General features: G+C 44.4%; 1 protein-coding gene across 7 annotated transcripts in view; it reads left to right on the forward strand.

Annotated features, from left to right (window-relative positions):
* pcbp4 (poly(rC) binding protein 4) overlaps positions 1-15921 on the forward strand; it is a 259012-nt gene that overhangs the window by 132264 nt on the left and 110827 nt on the right. For all 7 annotated transcript variants that reach the window (XM_060910937.1, XM_060910936.1, XM_060910938.1 and 4 more), the window contains one exon: positions 1708-1731. In XM_060910937.1, the coding sequence (XP_060766920.1) occupies positions 1708-1731 (24 nt within the window). The remainder of the gene's footprint in view (positions 1-1707; positions 1732-15921) is intronic.

The raw sequence follows: 15921 nt of genomic DNA on the forward strand, positions 1-15921 counted from the left end.
TAGTATCATGGTTTGGGCCTGTTTTGCTGCATCTGGGCCAGGACGGCTTGCCATCATTGATGGAACAATGAATTCTGAATTATACCAACGAATTCTAAAGGAAAATCTCAGGACATCTGTCCATGAACTGACTCTCAAGAGAAGGTGGGTCATGCAGCAAGACAACGACCCTAAGCACACAAGTCGCTCTACCAAAGAACGATTAAAGAAGAATAAAGTTAATGTTTTGGAATGGCCAAGTCAAAGTCCTGACCTTAATCCAATCAAAATGTTGTGGAAGGACCTGAAGTGAGCAGTTCATGTGAGGAAACCCCCCAACATCACAGAGTTGAAGCTGTTCTGTACGGAGGAACGGGCTAAAATTCCTCCAAGCCGGTGTGCAGGACTGATCAACAGTTACCGCAAACGTTTAGTTGCAGTTGTTGCTGCACAAAGGGGTCACACCAGATACTGAAAGCAAAGGTTCACATACTTTTGCCACTCACAGATATGTAATACTGGATCATTTTCCTCAATAAATAAATGACCAAGTGTAATATTTTTGTGTCATTTGTTTAACTGGGTTCTCTTTATCTACTTTTAGGACTTGTGTGAAAATCTGATGATGTTTTAGGTCATATTTATGCAGAAATATAGAAAATTCTGAAGGGTTCACAAACTTTCAAGCACCACTGTAGTTGTTTCTAAGAGCAGTGTTCGTTTCCGGAGCATATATCCAAAACTATTTATGGTACGGATTTGAAACTTGGTATACATGTTAACAAGGTGATGTAGATGTGCCTTTTCATACTGAGAAATTTTAATTTTTCATGTTTCCATGGAAACAATTTCAGTCTCTCAGGTTAGTCTTATGGGTAGGTTTTGTTTCCGGAGCAGAACTTGAAAACTGTGGTATGGTCTTGAAAGTTAGTATATATGTATGCGTGCCTTTTGATACTAAGAAATGTGAGAAATTTTAATTTTTAGCTCCCCTGGACCAAACGTCCGGTGGGTTTATGCCATAGGCTGCTGAGGTCAGTGTAAAGAGGTAGGGTTGGTTTCCTGCAGCAGAACTTGAAAAATGTGACAAATAATATCTTGAAACTTGGTATATGGAGCAGTGGATGTAGATGACTCTGTCTTCTTGTCTTGTTTTGTTTTTTTAATAGTAGATATATACTAAACTTCATACGTCATTCAACTAAAATGCTACTTTTTACACATTTTGTTTTGCATGCATGAAGAATCTCTGAGCAGTAAACGCGTAATATGATTTATTGCTTCAAGGATGAGCTTCTGACCTTCCAGTATGACTGAGAAAACCTCGACGAGAACATGAAATAACCTTATATAATTGCTTCCTGCTTTATTCTAATCATGGATTTGGACTCCACAGACTACCGAAGGATACCTAGAAGCCAGACAGCTGCTCTTGCAATTGAAACCGATAATGGAATTTTCCGACTTTAAGGAATCGTTTAATAAAAAGGTTCATTTCCCGTCTTATTTCACGTTAAGTCTCCTTTATATAGCCTGCGTGTTACAGTGTGCAGCTCTCTGCGGCTTAAAAATCAAGGAGTCCAATAGTGGATTAGACAGGTTTGTTAGAATTGTGACGAGGCCAAGCTCACAGAAGGCTACCTCGTCTAAACCAACAGACAGACGTCTGGGTGTAAGTGCTCGGATCAATATATTGACATTTGCCCCCTGTCTTTTTTTTTTTTGCAGGAGGTCGGGAGCATCATCGGCAAGGTGAGTACCTCTGTCTTTCTCACTGTCTGAGGTTTTACTGGTCATTTGCATCCACTGAATGAAATGCATATTAATCTTTATAATGAACATGTTGCATCTGAGATTTATTTTGTAACTAAATTCGTGAGTTGAGGAGGTTTTTTTTTTTTTAATCTTAATTCTTCAGCATGTTCATCTATTTTCATTTCATTCACAGTTTCCTAGTTACCCATAATCATTTAACTACCTGCTGGTAAAGGAGCTAGGGAAATTTAGCCCTCGCTTCAAGTCTGTCTAAAAAGACTGATGCAGCAGCGCTTTAATCCCTTACTCTACTTTCACTCTCGGAACATTTGAGTGAGATTTTCTCAGGTTTATGCAGATTAGCTATGATGCGATAAGGTAACAAATCCAAAGGATTGGCTTCAATTATTACACAGACCAATCTTATTAGATTCGATGAGATTCAACTTGGCCTTCAGTGTGCAGAGTACAGGTAAAAAGCCGATGAAATGCAGTTCATATCCAACTAGAAGTGTAAAATATAGTATTATTTACAGATAAGTGCCAGAAATAAGTACTGCAGCATAGATGTCTGTGGTCCTATGTTTTTTTGTTTATTTTCCAGTTCTCCACTCAAATCTAATTCCTACCTGCATGTAGTTCCTGTTTTCTATCTGACGCACAAAAATGGAAGAAAAACCTGAAACCAAGGTTTCAACTTATCCTGTCTTATATAACATCTTATTAAATGTACATAGAGATACGATGAAAAATAAAGCTTGGACGGAAATAGGAGAGATCGTTGCCTCTAGTGAGCCATACATGTCAACCTTTGGTCAATCAAATCTGTATAACCAACCTCCAAAATCCGTATTTCCCTTATAAAATCCTTATAAGATGCAAATTAAAATAATTTACCTAAATTTGAATGATAATTAACAATGATATATATCCCAGTTACTTTTTATTAGTATTAATAACAATAAACCTTCAGAATGAATACAAAGCTCCAATGTTTGACAAAAACACAAAGTGTCACTCTAATGTTCTGAATTGTACTCCATGACAGCTTTTTTAGCACTCTGCACCAATACCTCACTAGGCTGCATGTCACAGCAAGTGTCTGTGTTGATCTTGCCGGAGTGCCCATTCAGAATCTTTTCAGTCGCTAGTAAAGTCGCTCAGGTGGAAATACGCTTCTCAAACAAAATGTTACTTCCCGGTTGGCGGGATTCTCGCAATGCGGTGTGCGCATGATCAGAAGTGGAACGAAGTCTCGCTACCACAAGATAACGCGCGATTTCATAAGACTCTTTACTGTCTGTCAGTGCTTTCTGTGGTGTACAGTACGTTTGTAAATGTTATGCGCTCTTTTATCATCGTGGGAATTGATTATAGCTCTAAATAAATATTGAAGTTTTTTTAAAGAATCCGTATAACTTTATTTGTACGCCCGTATACTACGTTTATTGAATCAAATCCGTATAAAATACGGACATTCCGTATAGGTTGACATGTATGGTGAGCGTCAATAGCTAATACAGCTAACTTGCTTTCCTAATCTGTCAGTGACGCTAGTACAAAACCTAGAATGCAACAGATTAATCAAACTAATAGTCAGCTTTATTTAACAGCCCTTGCTGACAAAAGGCATAAAACCGACATATAATACACACACACAGTCTATTCTGTAATAGGTTTAAGTCTCATCAAATGCTTATGAAATCAGATGAGTTGGTTATAAGTGTAGATTTAAAGTCTATAATTGAAGAACACCTAATGTGCAATGGTAAGCTATTCCAAAGCCTGATGTCAGCCACAGATGAAAAGAACGCATTAATAGTAACTGAAAAAAGATCGTTCTTTGAGGGAAGAAACAAAAACCAGTTAAGTGCTGCACCTTGAATGCCAACACGATGTTTCAAATGTGTAATGCAATCAACACATCATGGCTGTGCTGAGTGAGGGCTAATAAAATTAAAATGGCGCAATTATCAAAATCAGCAGCAAGCAACAAATCATTTGCTCCCTTCAAAAGGGCAGATTCAGTGGTGTGAAATGCTCGAAAACATGACTGGAATACTTCAAATACTAACCCTATTTCCAGAAAAGTTGGGATATTTTCCAAAATGCAATAAAACCAAAAATCTGTGATTTGTTAATTCACGTGAACCTTTATTTAACTGACAAAAGTACAAAGAAAAAAGTAGTTTTACTGACCAGCTTAAATGTCTTTTGTAAATACACTCAAAAAAAAACAACATGGGTGTTTGTTACATGAACCTAAGTCGAACATGTCACGGTTGACATTTAGGTGACTCAACAAAATTGTTTCTGGCTAAGTTAACGCATTTTACTTGGGTGGAAATACTTTCCATAATTTTATTATGTTCACTGAGCAAGTTATTTGCAAGTTATTTTTTTGAGTGTATAAATGAAGTTAGGATTTGATGCCTACGGAAGCCGCGAGAGGCCCTTCATATAATCTTTTTTTTATTCAACTTGTTATCCCGAGATAACGACATAATTAATTCAGGATCTTGAGAAAACAACACAACTAATTCGAGATCTCGAGAAAACAAAACAATTATTCCGTGATCTTGAGAAAACAAAACAATTATTCCGTGATCTTGAGAAAACAAAATAATTATTCCGTGATCTCGAGAAAACAAAACAATTATTCCGTGATCTCAAGAAAACAAAACAATTATTTCATGATCTCAGCTGGATCACTGTATCTCCGTCGGTAGAGACGAAGCCAGGCCAGTCTTCTGCGGAGGTGCCGCGGACTAATTTTGACATTATCCCTTATTAAAAGACTTAATGCAATCTCTCCCTGTGTCGACCCCTGATCAAAATATTGCCTTATTAGGTGATCAATTATTCCAGACATTCTAATGACCAAAGTTGCGTCTATACAGAATGACAAATAGCCCCAAAGTCAGCATATCACAAGTCTCTTGGCGCATCTGAATGAACCATTTCTCAGCTGTTTACTCGAGATCATGAAATAATTGTTTTGTTTTCTCGAGATCTCGAAATAACTGTTTTGTTTTCTCGAGATCTCGAATTAGTTGTGTTGTTTTCTCGAGATCCTGAATTAATTATGTCGTTATCTCGGGATAACAAGGTGAATTAAAATAAGGATTATATGAAGGGCCTCTCTCGGCTTCCGTAGATGCCTGCAATACATTCAAAAAAAAAAATTGGGATAGAGGCAAAGTAAGACTGAAATGTTTCTAGGATATTCAAGGAACACCATTTTGGGAGAGTCCAAAATAAGCAGGTTAACTGGTAACATGATTGGGTATAAAAGGAGCATGTACCAAAGGCTCAGTCTTTGAAAGCAAGGATGGGTCATTGCTCACTCCTTTGTGCCAAAATTTGTGTGAGAATTTTCTCAATGCAACATTTTAGGTGGTATTTGCATAATACATAACATTGTGAAAAGATTCAGGGAATTCGGAGACATCTCGACATGGGCTCGGGAGTACTTCGGAAAACCATGGTCACTTAACACAGTCCGCCGCTGCATCCAGAAATGCATTGTGAAACTGTTACACAAGGAGAAAGCCATTCATCAGTTCTATGTAGAAATGCTTCTACATAGGTATTTACATAATACATAATATTGTGAAAAGATTCAGGGAATTCGGAGACATCTCCGTGCGTAAAGGGCAAGGTCAGAGACCACTGTTGAATGTGCGTGACCTTTGAGCCCTCAGATGGCACTGTCTGAGAAACCGTCATCCTAATGTGACAAATATAGTCACATGGGCTCGGGAGTACTTCGGAAAACCACAGTCACTTAACACAGTCCGCCGCTGCATCCAGAAATGCAATGTGAAACTGTATTACGCAAGGAGAAAGCCATTCATCAATTCTGTGTAGAAATGCTGCTGATTTCTCTGGGCCTGAACTCATCTCAGATGGACCGAAAGACAGTGGAAACATGTGCTGTGGTCAGATTAGGCCACATTTCAGCTTGTTTTTGGGAAAACCGGATGTCGAGTTCTCAGTGCCAAAGGTGAACACTACCATCCAGTTTGTTATCAGAGAAAGGTACAAAAGCTAGCTTCTGTGATGCTATGAAAGGCATCAGTGCCTACAGCATGGGTGAGTTGCATGTATGTGAGGGTACCATTGACACAGAGGTGTCTATTGGGATTTTAGAGAGCCATATGTTGCCATCGTCTCTTCCCAGGAAGTCCATGCTTATTTCAGCAGGACAATGCCCGGCCTCATTCTGCATGGGCTACAACAGTGTGGCTTTGTAGAGACAGAGTGCATGTGCTTGACTGGCCTGCTGCCAGTCCAGCTCTGTCTCTTATTGAGAATGCATGGTGTATCAAGAAGAGGAGATTCAGACAACAGTGACCACAGACTGCTGAGCAGCTGAAATCTTGTATCAAGCAAGAATGGGCAAAAAGTCCAATTGCAAAACTGCAATAATTAGCATCGTCAGAGCCCACATCATTAAAAAGTGTTATTAAAAGGAAAGGTGATGTAATATAATGGTAATAATGCCTCCGTCCCAACTTTTTTTTTTTGAGTGTGTTGCAGACAACAAATTTTAACTTTGTTTATATTTCCAAAATATAATTAAGCTGGCCAGTAAAACCACTGAAAAGCTTTTCTTTGTACTTTTGTCAGTTAAATAAAGGTTCACATGAATTAACAAATCACAGATTTTTGTCTTTATTGCATTTTAGAAAATATCCCGACTTTTCTGGAAATGGGGTTAGTATATTATTTGTATTCAGAAATGGCACAAGCTGCAAATAGACAGTAGATTTTCCCAAAACTTTAGAGAAGAATGATAATTTTGAAATGGGTCAAAATTGTTGCAATCCCTAGGGTCAAGTTATTATTTTTTGTTGTTGTTAGGGTTTTTTTTTTAAGCATTTGAACAACAACATGTTTAATACATGGAGGAACTGTGCTTGTAACCAGTGAGGAGTTAATAATAGATAAAACACAATCCTGCAAGACATCAAATGTTTCTTTAATACGTTTCGAAGGGATTAGATCAAGGGGGATCTAGTAGGTTTCATATGAGAGGCTATATCTGTTAGGCAGGAGCAAGGGCATAAATTTGGGTTGAACATTGGTGGGGTTGAGTACTTAATTCCTGTTATTCTGGGATAAATATTGCAGTATTGATAAGAATCCAGCAACGGATAATTCCAAAAGTATTGTTTGTTAACAATGAACAACCGCTTATTATTCTATCCACATTCACTGGATATAAGCAATCGTGCGCTCTGATTGGCTACTCTACTACTAGGATATCAGCTCATATACCGTGAGTGAAGAAAAACAAAATGGTGGAGTGTGTCGCTGAACCAACCGAGGACGAAATAAAAACTCTACTCAAGTACTGTTTTCGTACGCCTTTTGGTGGGACTGTGGCTGCTACACCACTGGAATGATATCGTGACCTCTACTTGGTGGACTTTTTTTTTTTTCCTGCCTATTATTGTAAAGCGACCTTGGGTTTTGAGAAGGATGCTATATAAATTGAACATATTATTATTAGGGCCCGAGCCCTATGGGCGAAGGCCCTATTGTTCTTGTAAGAGTTCACTATTATTATTATTCTTCCGTCTTCTTCTTCTTCTTCTTCCGTCTTCTTCTTCTTCTTTATTTTTCTCCGCTGTTGGGCCATTTTCGGGGCGCTTGCCATGGGCGAAAACGCACGAAATTTGGCACCAGTTCCGAGAATTGCCACCGCTACTCAGAAACAGAAGCCCAAACTTGGCCGGGGCTCCGGGCCTCTATAGCGCCCCCTAAGTCGTTGTGATTTTGGCCTCCCGCATTAAGGTGCCTGGGTGCCATGTAGTTTGTAGTAGTGGCATGCCATTTGGTACGCATATGTATCTCACTAAGCCGGACAAAAATGTAATGCCAATGCATTAGCCACACCCAACAGGAAGTGAGGTAATTTCACTTTTGTGCGAAATGCATGGCCACGAACACGGCGCAACTCCTCCTAGACCGTTCATAGGAATGTCACCAAAATTGATACACATCATCTACAGACTTGGCTGACAAAAGTTACTAAATACGTTTCACGTAGGATAAACCGTTCAGAAGTTGTACGTCAATCAATTTTCGATGCAAAATTTTACATGCTTAAAAATTCATAACAAATCTTCTGATTGCTCAAAACTGCTCATACTTCACACTCAAATCACTCATTGGGCTTCTGACATGTTACCCAATTTCTGTGATATTTCGCCACTGGGGGCGCTATTTTTGGGCAAAAATTCCAATCTTTCCTCAAATTTGGTCAAACTTCACGGCCACCCTCTTACTACCTCCCATGTCATGTATACCACGTTTTGGAAATTTTCGTCCATGGGGGGCGCTGTTTTTGGCCGACGCACTTGCTCCAAAACGGGTTTTTGGTAAATAATTCCATAATGCTTTTCCGTCACACCACTACCTTGTGATAGTACGTTGCTGTTGTAGACACTTATTTTTCCAACTCATAATCGCTCATGTACAGCATAGCGCCACCTACTGACATGGGAAAAACCAAAAAATTTATTCTTCAAAAATCTATATCTCATCTTCTATTTACTCAATTGTCATCAAACTTCATACGCAAACTCATCATAGCTCACCTGACGTCTACGCCAAATTTTGTGCACTTTCGCCCCTGGGGGTGCTGGTTATGGCAAAAATGATATTGCAGCTTCTGATTTGTCAAACTTGCCAAGCAAACTCTTTACAAGAGCCTTATTGGGGCGCTTGCCATGGTCGACAACGCACGAAATTTGGCTCCTTTTTCTTAGACTGCCACCGCTACTGAGAACCAGAAGCCCAGATCCAGGCGGGCCTCAGGGCCTCTATAGCGCCCCCAACTCCTTGTGATTTTGGCCTCCCGCATTAAGGTGCCTGGTTGCCATGTAGTTTGTAGTAGTGGCATGCCATTTGGTGTTAGGGTTTTGCTGGGATTCGAACCTGGTTCGTTGGTGTGATGATCCAGCAAACCCCCACTAGGCCACCAGGGGAATGACTCAAATGCAGAGGCGTGAGGCGGAAGTAGAAAAAGTAACAAAAGGTTTATTTAAACTATATACACTATATACAGGGCAAAACAAAAGACAAAAAAAAACCAAAGAGTATAATCCAAAAGAAAAGCAAAGTGCAAAAATACAAAAGCTAAGAAGATCAAAAAACACAGTACAAAGGAAACTGGAGATAAACATAACAGCACAAAGACTCCGTGACAAGAGGACTGAACTCAGGGGTATAAATAGACAAACTAATTAAGGACACAGGTGAAGATAATTAGGCAATTAACACAAACACAAAACACAGGAACAGTGGCGGCCTCTAGAGGCCAAAATAAACACGACATGAAAAGGAAATAACAGCGGCCTCTAGAGGCCAAAACAGTCCTAGTCCTAACAGGACCCCCCCCTCTAGGAGCGTCTCCTGACGTTCCCAGGGCGATCCGGATGGGCCGAATGGAAGTCCCGACATAGTTCTTTATCAAGGACATCCCGAGCAGGAACCCAGCAGCGCTCCTCAGGACCATAGCCCTCCCAGTCCACCAGATATTGCAACCCGCCGCGGACCCGGCGGGAGTCAAGCAGGCGATTCACAGTGAACACAGTCTGCCCCTGGAAGATGCGGGGGGGTGGGGGGTTCCTAGGGGCAGGGGCATACGTAGACGTCAGTACGGGCCGTAACAGGGAAACATGGAAAGTGGGGTTGATCCTCAGAGTCCGGGGCAACTGGAGCCGGTAGGAGACAGGGTTCACCCTGCGCACCACCTTGAAGGGGCCAATGTAGCGAGGAGCAAGCTTGCGGTTCTCCACCCGCAGTGGAAGGTCCTTAGTGGACAGCCAAACACGCTGCCCAGGGCGGAAAGCGTGTGCAGGTCTTCTATGGCGGTTGGCCTGAGTCTGGTTGGTTCTGGAGGTCTGTATGAGGGTCTTCCTGACCTTGCTCCAGGTCTTGCGACACCGTCTCACATATTGGTTGACCGAGGGCACCCCCGCGTCCTCCTCCTGGTCCGGGAACAGAGGTGGCTGGAACCCGAATTGGCACTGGAATGGCGACAGCTTGGTGGCCGATGACTGCAGGGTGTTGTGGGCGTACTCCGCCCATGGCAGCCAGGTGCTCCACGATGTCGGGTTATCCATAGCCAGGCCTCGCAGGGTGGTTTCCAGGTCCTGGTTGAGCCTCTCCGTCTGACCATTGGACTGTGGGTGAAACCCAGAGGAGAGGCTGGCAGTGGCTCCGATGACCTTGCAGAACCCGTGCCACACTCGGGAGGAGAACTGGGGCCCTCGGTCTGAGACGATGTCCTGTGGAAGACCAAAGACTCGGAAGACATGATTAAACAAAAGTTTCACAGTTTCAAGAGCAGAGGGGAGTTTGCACAGTGGTATGAAGCGGCAGGCCTTGGAGAATCTGTCAACTAAGACCAAAATGACCGTGTTACCTTGTGACTCAGGGAGACCCGTGATAAAGTCGACTGCCACGTGGGACCAGGGACGCCGGGGAATGGTCAGAGGATGCAGGAGACCCTGGGGACGCTGTCGTGGGTTCTTGGTTCTGGTGCAAACCTCACAGGACAGGACAAATGACCTTACTTCCTTCTCCATGTTAGGCCACCAGAAGCGTCTTTTCAGGAAGTCCAGGGTCCTCCGAGCTCCCGGGTGGGCGGTGAGAGGGGAAGAGTGACCCCACTGGAGAACCTTGGCCCGGGCTTGATGTGGGACGTACAAGAGGCCTGGTGGCCCCGTCCCAGGACCGGGGTCCTGGCGTTGGGCTCGTCGGACAGCCTCCTCAATACCCCAGCGGACAGGGGCCACAATCCGGGACACAGGGATAATAGGCCCGACTTCATTCTCCCTGTTAGTGGCAGAGAACAGTCTGGACAGTGCGTCAGGTTTGGTGTTCTTGGAGCCGGGGCGGTATGAGAGGGTGAAGTCAAACCGACTGAAAAACAGGGCCCACCTAGCCTGTCGAGGGTTCAGTCTCTTGGCTTGCTGGAGGTACTCCAGGTTCTTGTGGTCAGTCCAAACCAGGAATGGATGTTGTGCTCCCTCCAGCCAGTGCCTCCACTCCTCAAGGGCCAGTTTGACCGCTAGCAGTTCTCGATCCCCTACATCGTACCGGGACTCAGCAGGACTCAGGCGGTGGGAGAAGTAAGCGCAGGGGTGCAGCTTTCCTTCCGAACGTTGAGAGAGCACCGCGCCGACACCACTGTCCGAGGCGTCCACCTCCACGATGAATGGTTGGGAGGTGTCCGGGAGAACCAGAATGGGTGCCGTGCAGAAGCGGTCCTTGAGGTCTTTGAACGCCTTTTCTGCCTGAGGAGACCAGCCATAAGATCCACCTGTCCCTTTGGTGAGGTCTGACATGGGTGCTGCCACAGAACTGAAGTTCCTGATGAACTTGCGGTAGAAGTTAGCGAATCCTAAGAACCGCTGAACCTCCTTAACGGACTTGGGAGTAGGCCAATCCCGGACGGCCAGGGTCTTGGCAGGGTCCATTTGGAGTTGGCCTGTCCGTACAATAAATCCCAGAAAGGAGACCTCGGGAACATGAAATTCGCATTTCTGGGCCTTGGCGAACAGATTGTTCTGTAGCAGCCTCTGGAGAACCTGGCGGACATGGTGGCGGTGCTCCTGCACGGTCTTGGAAAAGATAAGGATGTCATCGAGGTAGACAAAAACGTATAGGTTAATCATGTCCCTTAAGACGTCGTTGATTAGGGCCTGAAAAACAGCTGGTGCGTTGGTGAGTCCGAAGGGCATCACCTGGTATTCGTAGTGCCCAGACGGGGTGTTAAAGGCAGTCTTCCACTCGTCTCCCTGTCGGATACGGATGAGGTGGTATGCGTTCCGTAGGTCCAACTTGGTGAAGACGGTGGCGCCTTGGAGCAGGTCGAAAGCTGTGGACATCAGCGGAAGGGGATATCGGTTGCGCACAGTGATCTTATTCAGGCCCCTGTAATCAATACATGGTCGGAGCCCCCCATCCTTCTTGCCGACAAAGAAGAAGCCGGCTCCAGCAGGTGAAGTGGAGGGTCGAATAAACCCAGAGACCAGGGCATCTTTGAGGTATTCCTCCATGGCCTTGCGTTCTGGCTGAGAGAGTGAAAACAGTCTGCCACGAGGAGGGGTAGTCCCAGGGAGCAAGTCGATGGCACAGTCGTAGGCCCGGTGCGGAGGAAGAACGGCGGCCCTGCTCTTGCTGAATACCTCCTTGAGATCCCAGTACTCTGTGGGAACTTGAGATAACTCGGTGAGATCAGGGGGCTCGGCAGGAGACACAGGAGAGCTAGAGAGCAGACAAGAGGCATGGCATGCAGGGCCCCATTCCACAACCTGGCTTGTTACCCAGTCTATGCGAGGGTTGTGGCGAGTAAGCCAAGGAAGGCCTAGAATAACTGGGAACTCAGGTGAAGGAATCAGGTGCAGGGATATTTCTTCCTTGTGACCTTGAGACTGGAGGAAAACTGGAGAAGTAACTTGGGTGACTCTTCCATCACCTAACGCTTGGCCATCGAGGGCAGACACAGACAGTGGGACTTCAAGAGGTGCAGTCGGAATATTGATGCTTTGGGCGAAGTGAATATCCATAAAGTTCCCAGCCGCCCCTGAGTCTATCAAAGCTTGACAAGAGTGGACAGACTCACCCCAGGAGATGGAGACCGGGATGTAGATTCCTTGACCAGGGAGTCCGGGAGAGAGGGTAGGCCCCGTCACAACCCTCCCTCGGCTGGACGGGGCGGTCCTTTTCCCAAGAGTTCGGGACATGATGCTCGGAAGTGACCAGGCTTGCCACAGTAGATGCAGCACTTGTCCCTCCTTCTGCGCTCCCTCTCAGATGCGGAGAGGCGAGTACGACCCACTTGCATGGGTTCTGGACAGTCACTGAAGGAGGTAGACGGTCTCCAGGTAGAGGTAGGGAGGCTGGGGGGGCTCAAGGCTTGGTGGCGTTCTCTCATCCTGTTGTCCAGACGAATAGCATGTGAGATGAGGGTTTCGAGGTCACTTGGGCATCCAATAGAGGCCAGACCGTCCTTGATGGGGTCAGACAGACCATGGTGGAAGGCTGACACCAGGGCAGTCTCGTTCCATCCACTTACTGCTGCGAGTGTTCGGAACGAGATGGCGTAATCTGCAACGCTTCCTCCTTGCCGGATGGACATGAGCTTTCGGGCTGCGTCGGTACTGATGTCTGCCTGATCGAAGACCCGAAGCATCTCTTCAGAAAACAGCTGGAAATCAAAGCACTCAGGTCCCTGTCTTTGCCAGATAGCAGTAGCCCAGGCTCGCGCCTTACCAGCTAATAAGGTGATCACAAAGGCAATCTTGCGGCGATCCGTAGTGTAGGTGGTAGGCTGAAGCTCAAAGGTGAGTTGACACTGGGTAAGGAACTCTCGGCACTCACTGTGCTTGCCGTCATACCTCTGTGGTGCAGGAAGGCTGGGTTCGCGAGGTGAAGAAGGCAGCATGGCAGGAGGCACTGGAGCAGGAGCTGGATCAGGAGCAGGAACTGGATCAGGAGCAGGAGATGCAGGCAGAGATGTCAGCTGTGCCAGGGTTTTCCCAATTTGCTGAAGCAGTTCCTCGTGGCGAGCAAGGGCCTCACGTTGGCTGGTGAGCGTACGTCCATGAGCGTCCATGGTCGCTCCGAAGCGTGTCAAAGCTGCCATAATTCCCTGAAGGTTGGCCGGGTAGACAGTTGAAGCAGCCTCTGCTGAGTCGGTCATGACGGAGTCTTTCTGTTAGGGTTTTGCTGGGATTCGAACCTGGTTCGTTGGTGTGATGATCCAGCAAACCCCCACTAGGCCACCAGGGGAATGACTCAAATGCAGAGGCGTGAGGCGGAAGTAGAAAAAGTAACAAAAGGTTTATTTAAACTATATACACTATATACAGGGCAAAACAAAAGACAAAAAAAAACCAAAGAGTATAATCCAAAAGAAAAGCAAAGTGCAAAAATACAAAAGCTAAGAAGATCAAAAAACACAGTACAAAGGAAACTGGAGATAAACATAACAGCACAAAGACTCCGTGACAAGAGGACTGAACTCAGGGGTATAAATAGACAAACTAATTAAGGACACAGGTGAAGATAATTAGGCAATTAACACAAACACAAAACACAGGAACAGTGGCGGCCTCTAGAGGCCAAAATAAACACGACATGAAAAGGAAATAACAGCGGCCTCTAGAGGCCAAAACAGTCCTAGTCCTAACAATTTGGTACGCCTATGTATCTCACTAAGCCGGACAAAAATGTAATGCCAACGCATTAGCCACGCCCATCAGGAAGTGAGGTACTTTCACTTTTGTGCGAAATGCATGGCCACGAAGACGGCGCAACTCCTCCTAGACCGTTCATAGGAATGTCACCAAAATTGATACACATCATCTACAGACATGGCTGACAAAAGTTACTAAATACGTTTCACGTAGGATAAACCGTTCAGAAGTTTTACGTCAATCAATTTTCAATGCAAAATTTTACATGCTTAAAAATTCATTACAAATCTTCTAATTGCTCAAAACTGCTCATACTTCACACGCAAATCACTCATTGGGCTTCTGACATGGTACCCAATTTCTGTGATATTTCGCCACTGGGGGCGCTATTTTTGGGCAAAAAATCCAATCTTTCCTCAAATTTGGTCAAACTTCACGGCCACCCTCTTACTACCTCCCATGTCATGTATACCACATTTTGGGAATTTTCGTCCATGGGGGGCGCTGTTTTTGGCCGCCGCAATTGCTCCAAAACGGGTTTTTGGTAAATAACTCCATAATGCTTTTCCTTCACACCACTACCTTGTGATAGTACGTTGCTGTTGTAGACACTTATTTTTCCAACTCATAATCGCTCATGTACAGCATAGCGCCACCTACTGACATGGGAAAAACCAAAAAATTTATTCTTCAAAAATCTATATCTCATCTTCTATTTACTCAATTGTCATCAAACTTCATATGCAGACTCTTCATAGCTCACCTGACATATACGCCAAATTTTGTGCACTTTCGCCCCTAATTTATTCTTCAAAAATCTATATCTCATCTTCTATTTACTCAATTGTCATCAAACTTCATACGCAAACTCTTCATAGCTCACCTGACATATACGCCAAATTTTGTGCACTTTCGCCCCTGGGGGTGCTGGTTATGGCAAAAATGATATTGCAGCTTCTGATTTGTCAAACTTGGCAAGCAAACTCTTTACAAGACCCTTATTGGGGCGCTTGCCATGGTCGACAACGCACGAAATTTGGCTCCTTTTTCTTAGACTGCCACCGCTACTGAGAACCAGAAGCCCAGATCCAGGCGGGCCTCAGGGCCTCTATAGCGCCCCCCGAGCACCGTACAGTGCGAGACCCTATTGTTGCCATGTGTCCAATTCTGTGCTTTGTCGCCATTGTGGGAGTAATGTCTCTTGCCGTAGAAGCTGTGGAAGGTATTTCGCGGGGACGCATGCCCCCGCCCCCCTTGGCCGCTGGCGCGAGGGCCCGTCGAGGCCGCTTGCGGCTTTAATTATTATTATTATTATTATTAAAAACAAAACCCTAAAAATTGTTCTTGAATATTGAAAAGAAATGGAAATAGCTAAAAGAATAAATCCCCCCCCCCAATCTCCTGTTCTACACTCCAGCCCAGTCGGTGGCGGTAGTGCACCTTTAAGTTGGTTTGCCAAACACCAAAAAACCTGAAAGAAAAAGCCCCCCCCCCCCCCCCCCAAAAAAAATACAATAAAAGGAACAAAATATTGAATAAAAGTATTTGATTGCAAGAATGCATCTTTTCTTATTTTTCAAGAATTATTATAGCATTTTTTACAAATTGCTCCTGTCATTAAATTATTTTGTCAGAGGTTTTGTATCAAGTTTTTATTTATCAAATTTGCCAAAAATAAAAATGCTCTGTTTCTCAAAATCCAGTGAATGTGGCTAGAATAAAACAGTTATTCCACTCAATCTCATCGTACGTTGGCTTATAGCCAACTCGGCGTTACGCACCTCATCGGCTATCAGCTCATGTACGACTCGATTTTGTGGAATAACTCTTAAATAATACCTGAGAAATAATCATCTCATACTAGCAAAATAATCACAACTAGCTAGTAGCTATGAAAAAATTGCTCTGATTCTATGATGGCTAGTCTAGCTAGCTAACAATTCACCTAACACCCAGAAACCACAAC

This window comes from Neoarius graeffei, chromosome 26 (genome assembly GCF_027579695.1).
Source record: "Neoarius graeffei isolate fNeoGra1 chromosome 26, fNeoGra1.pri, whole genome shotgun sequence".
NCBI lineage: Eukaryota > Metazoa > Chordata > Actinopteri > Siluriformes > Ariidae > Neoarius > Neoarius graeffei.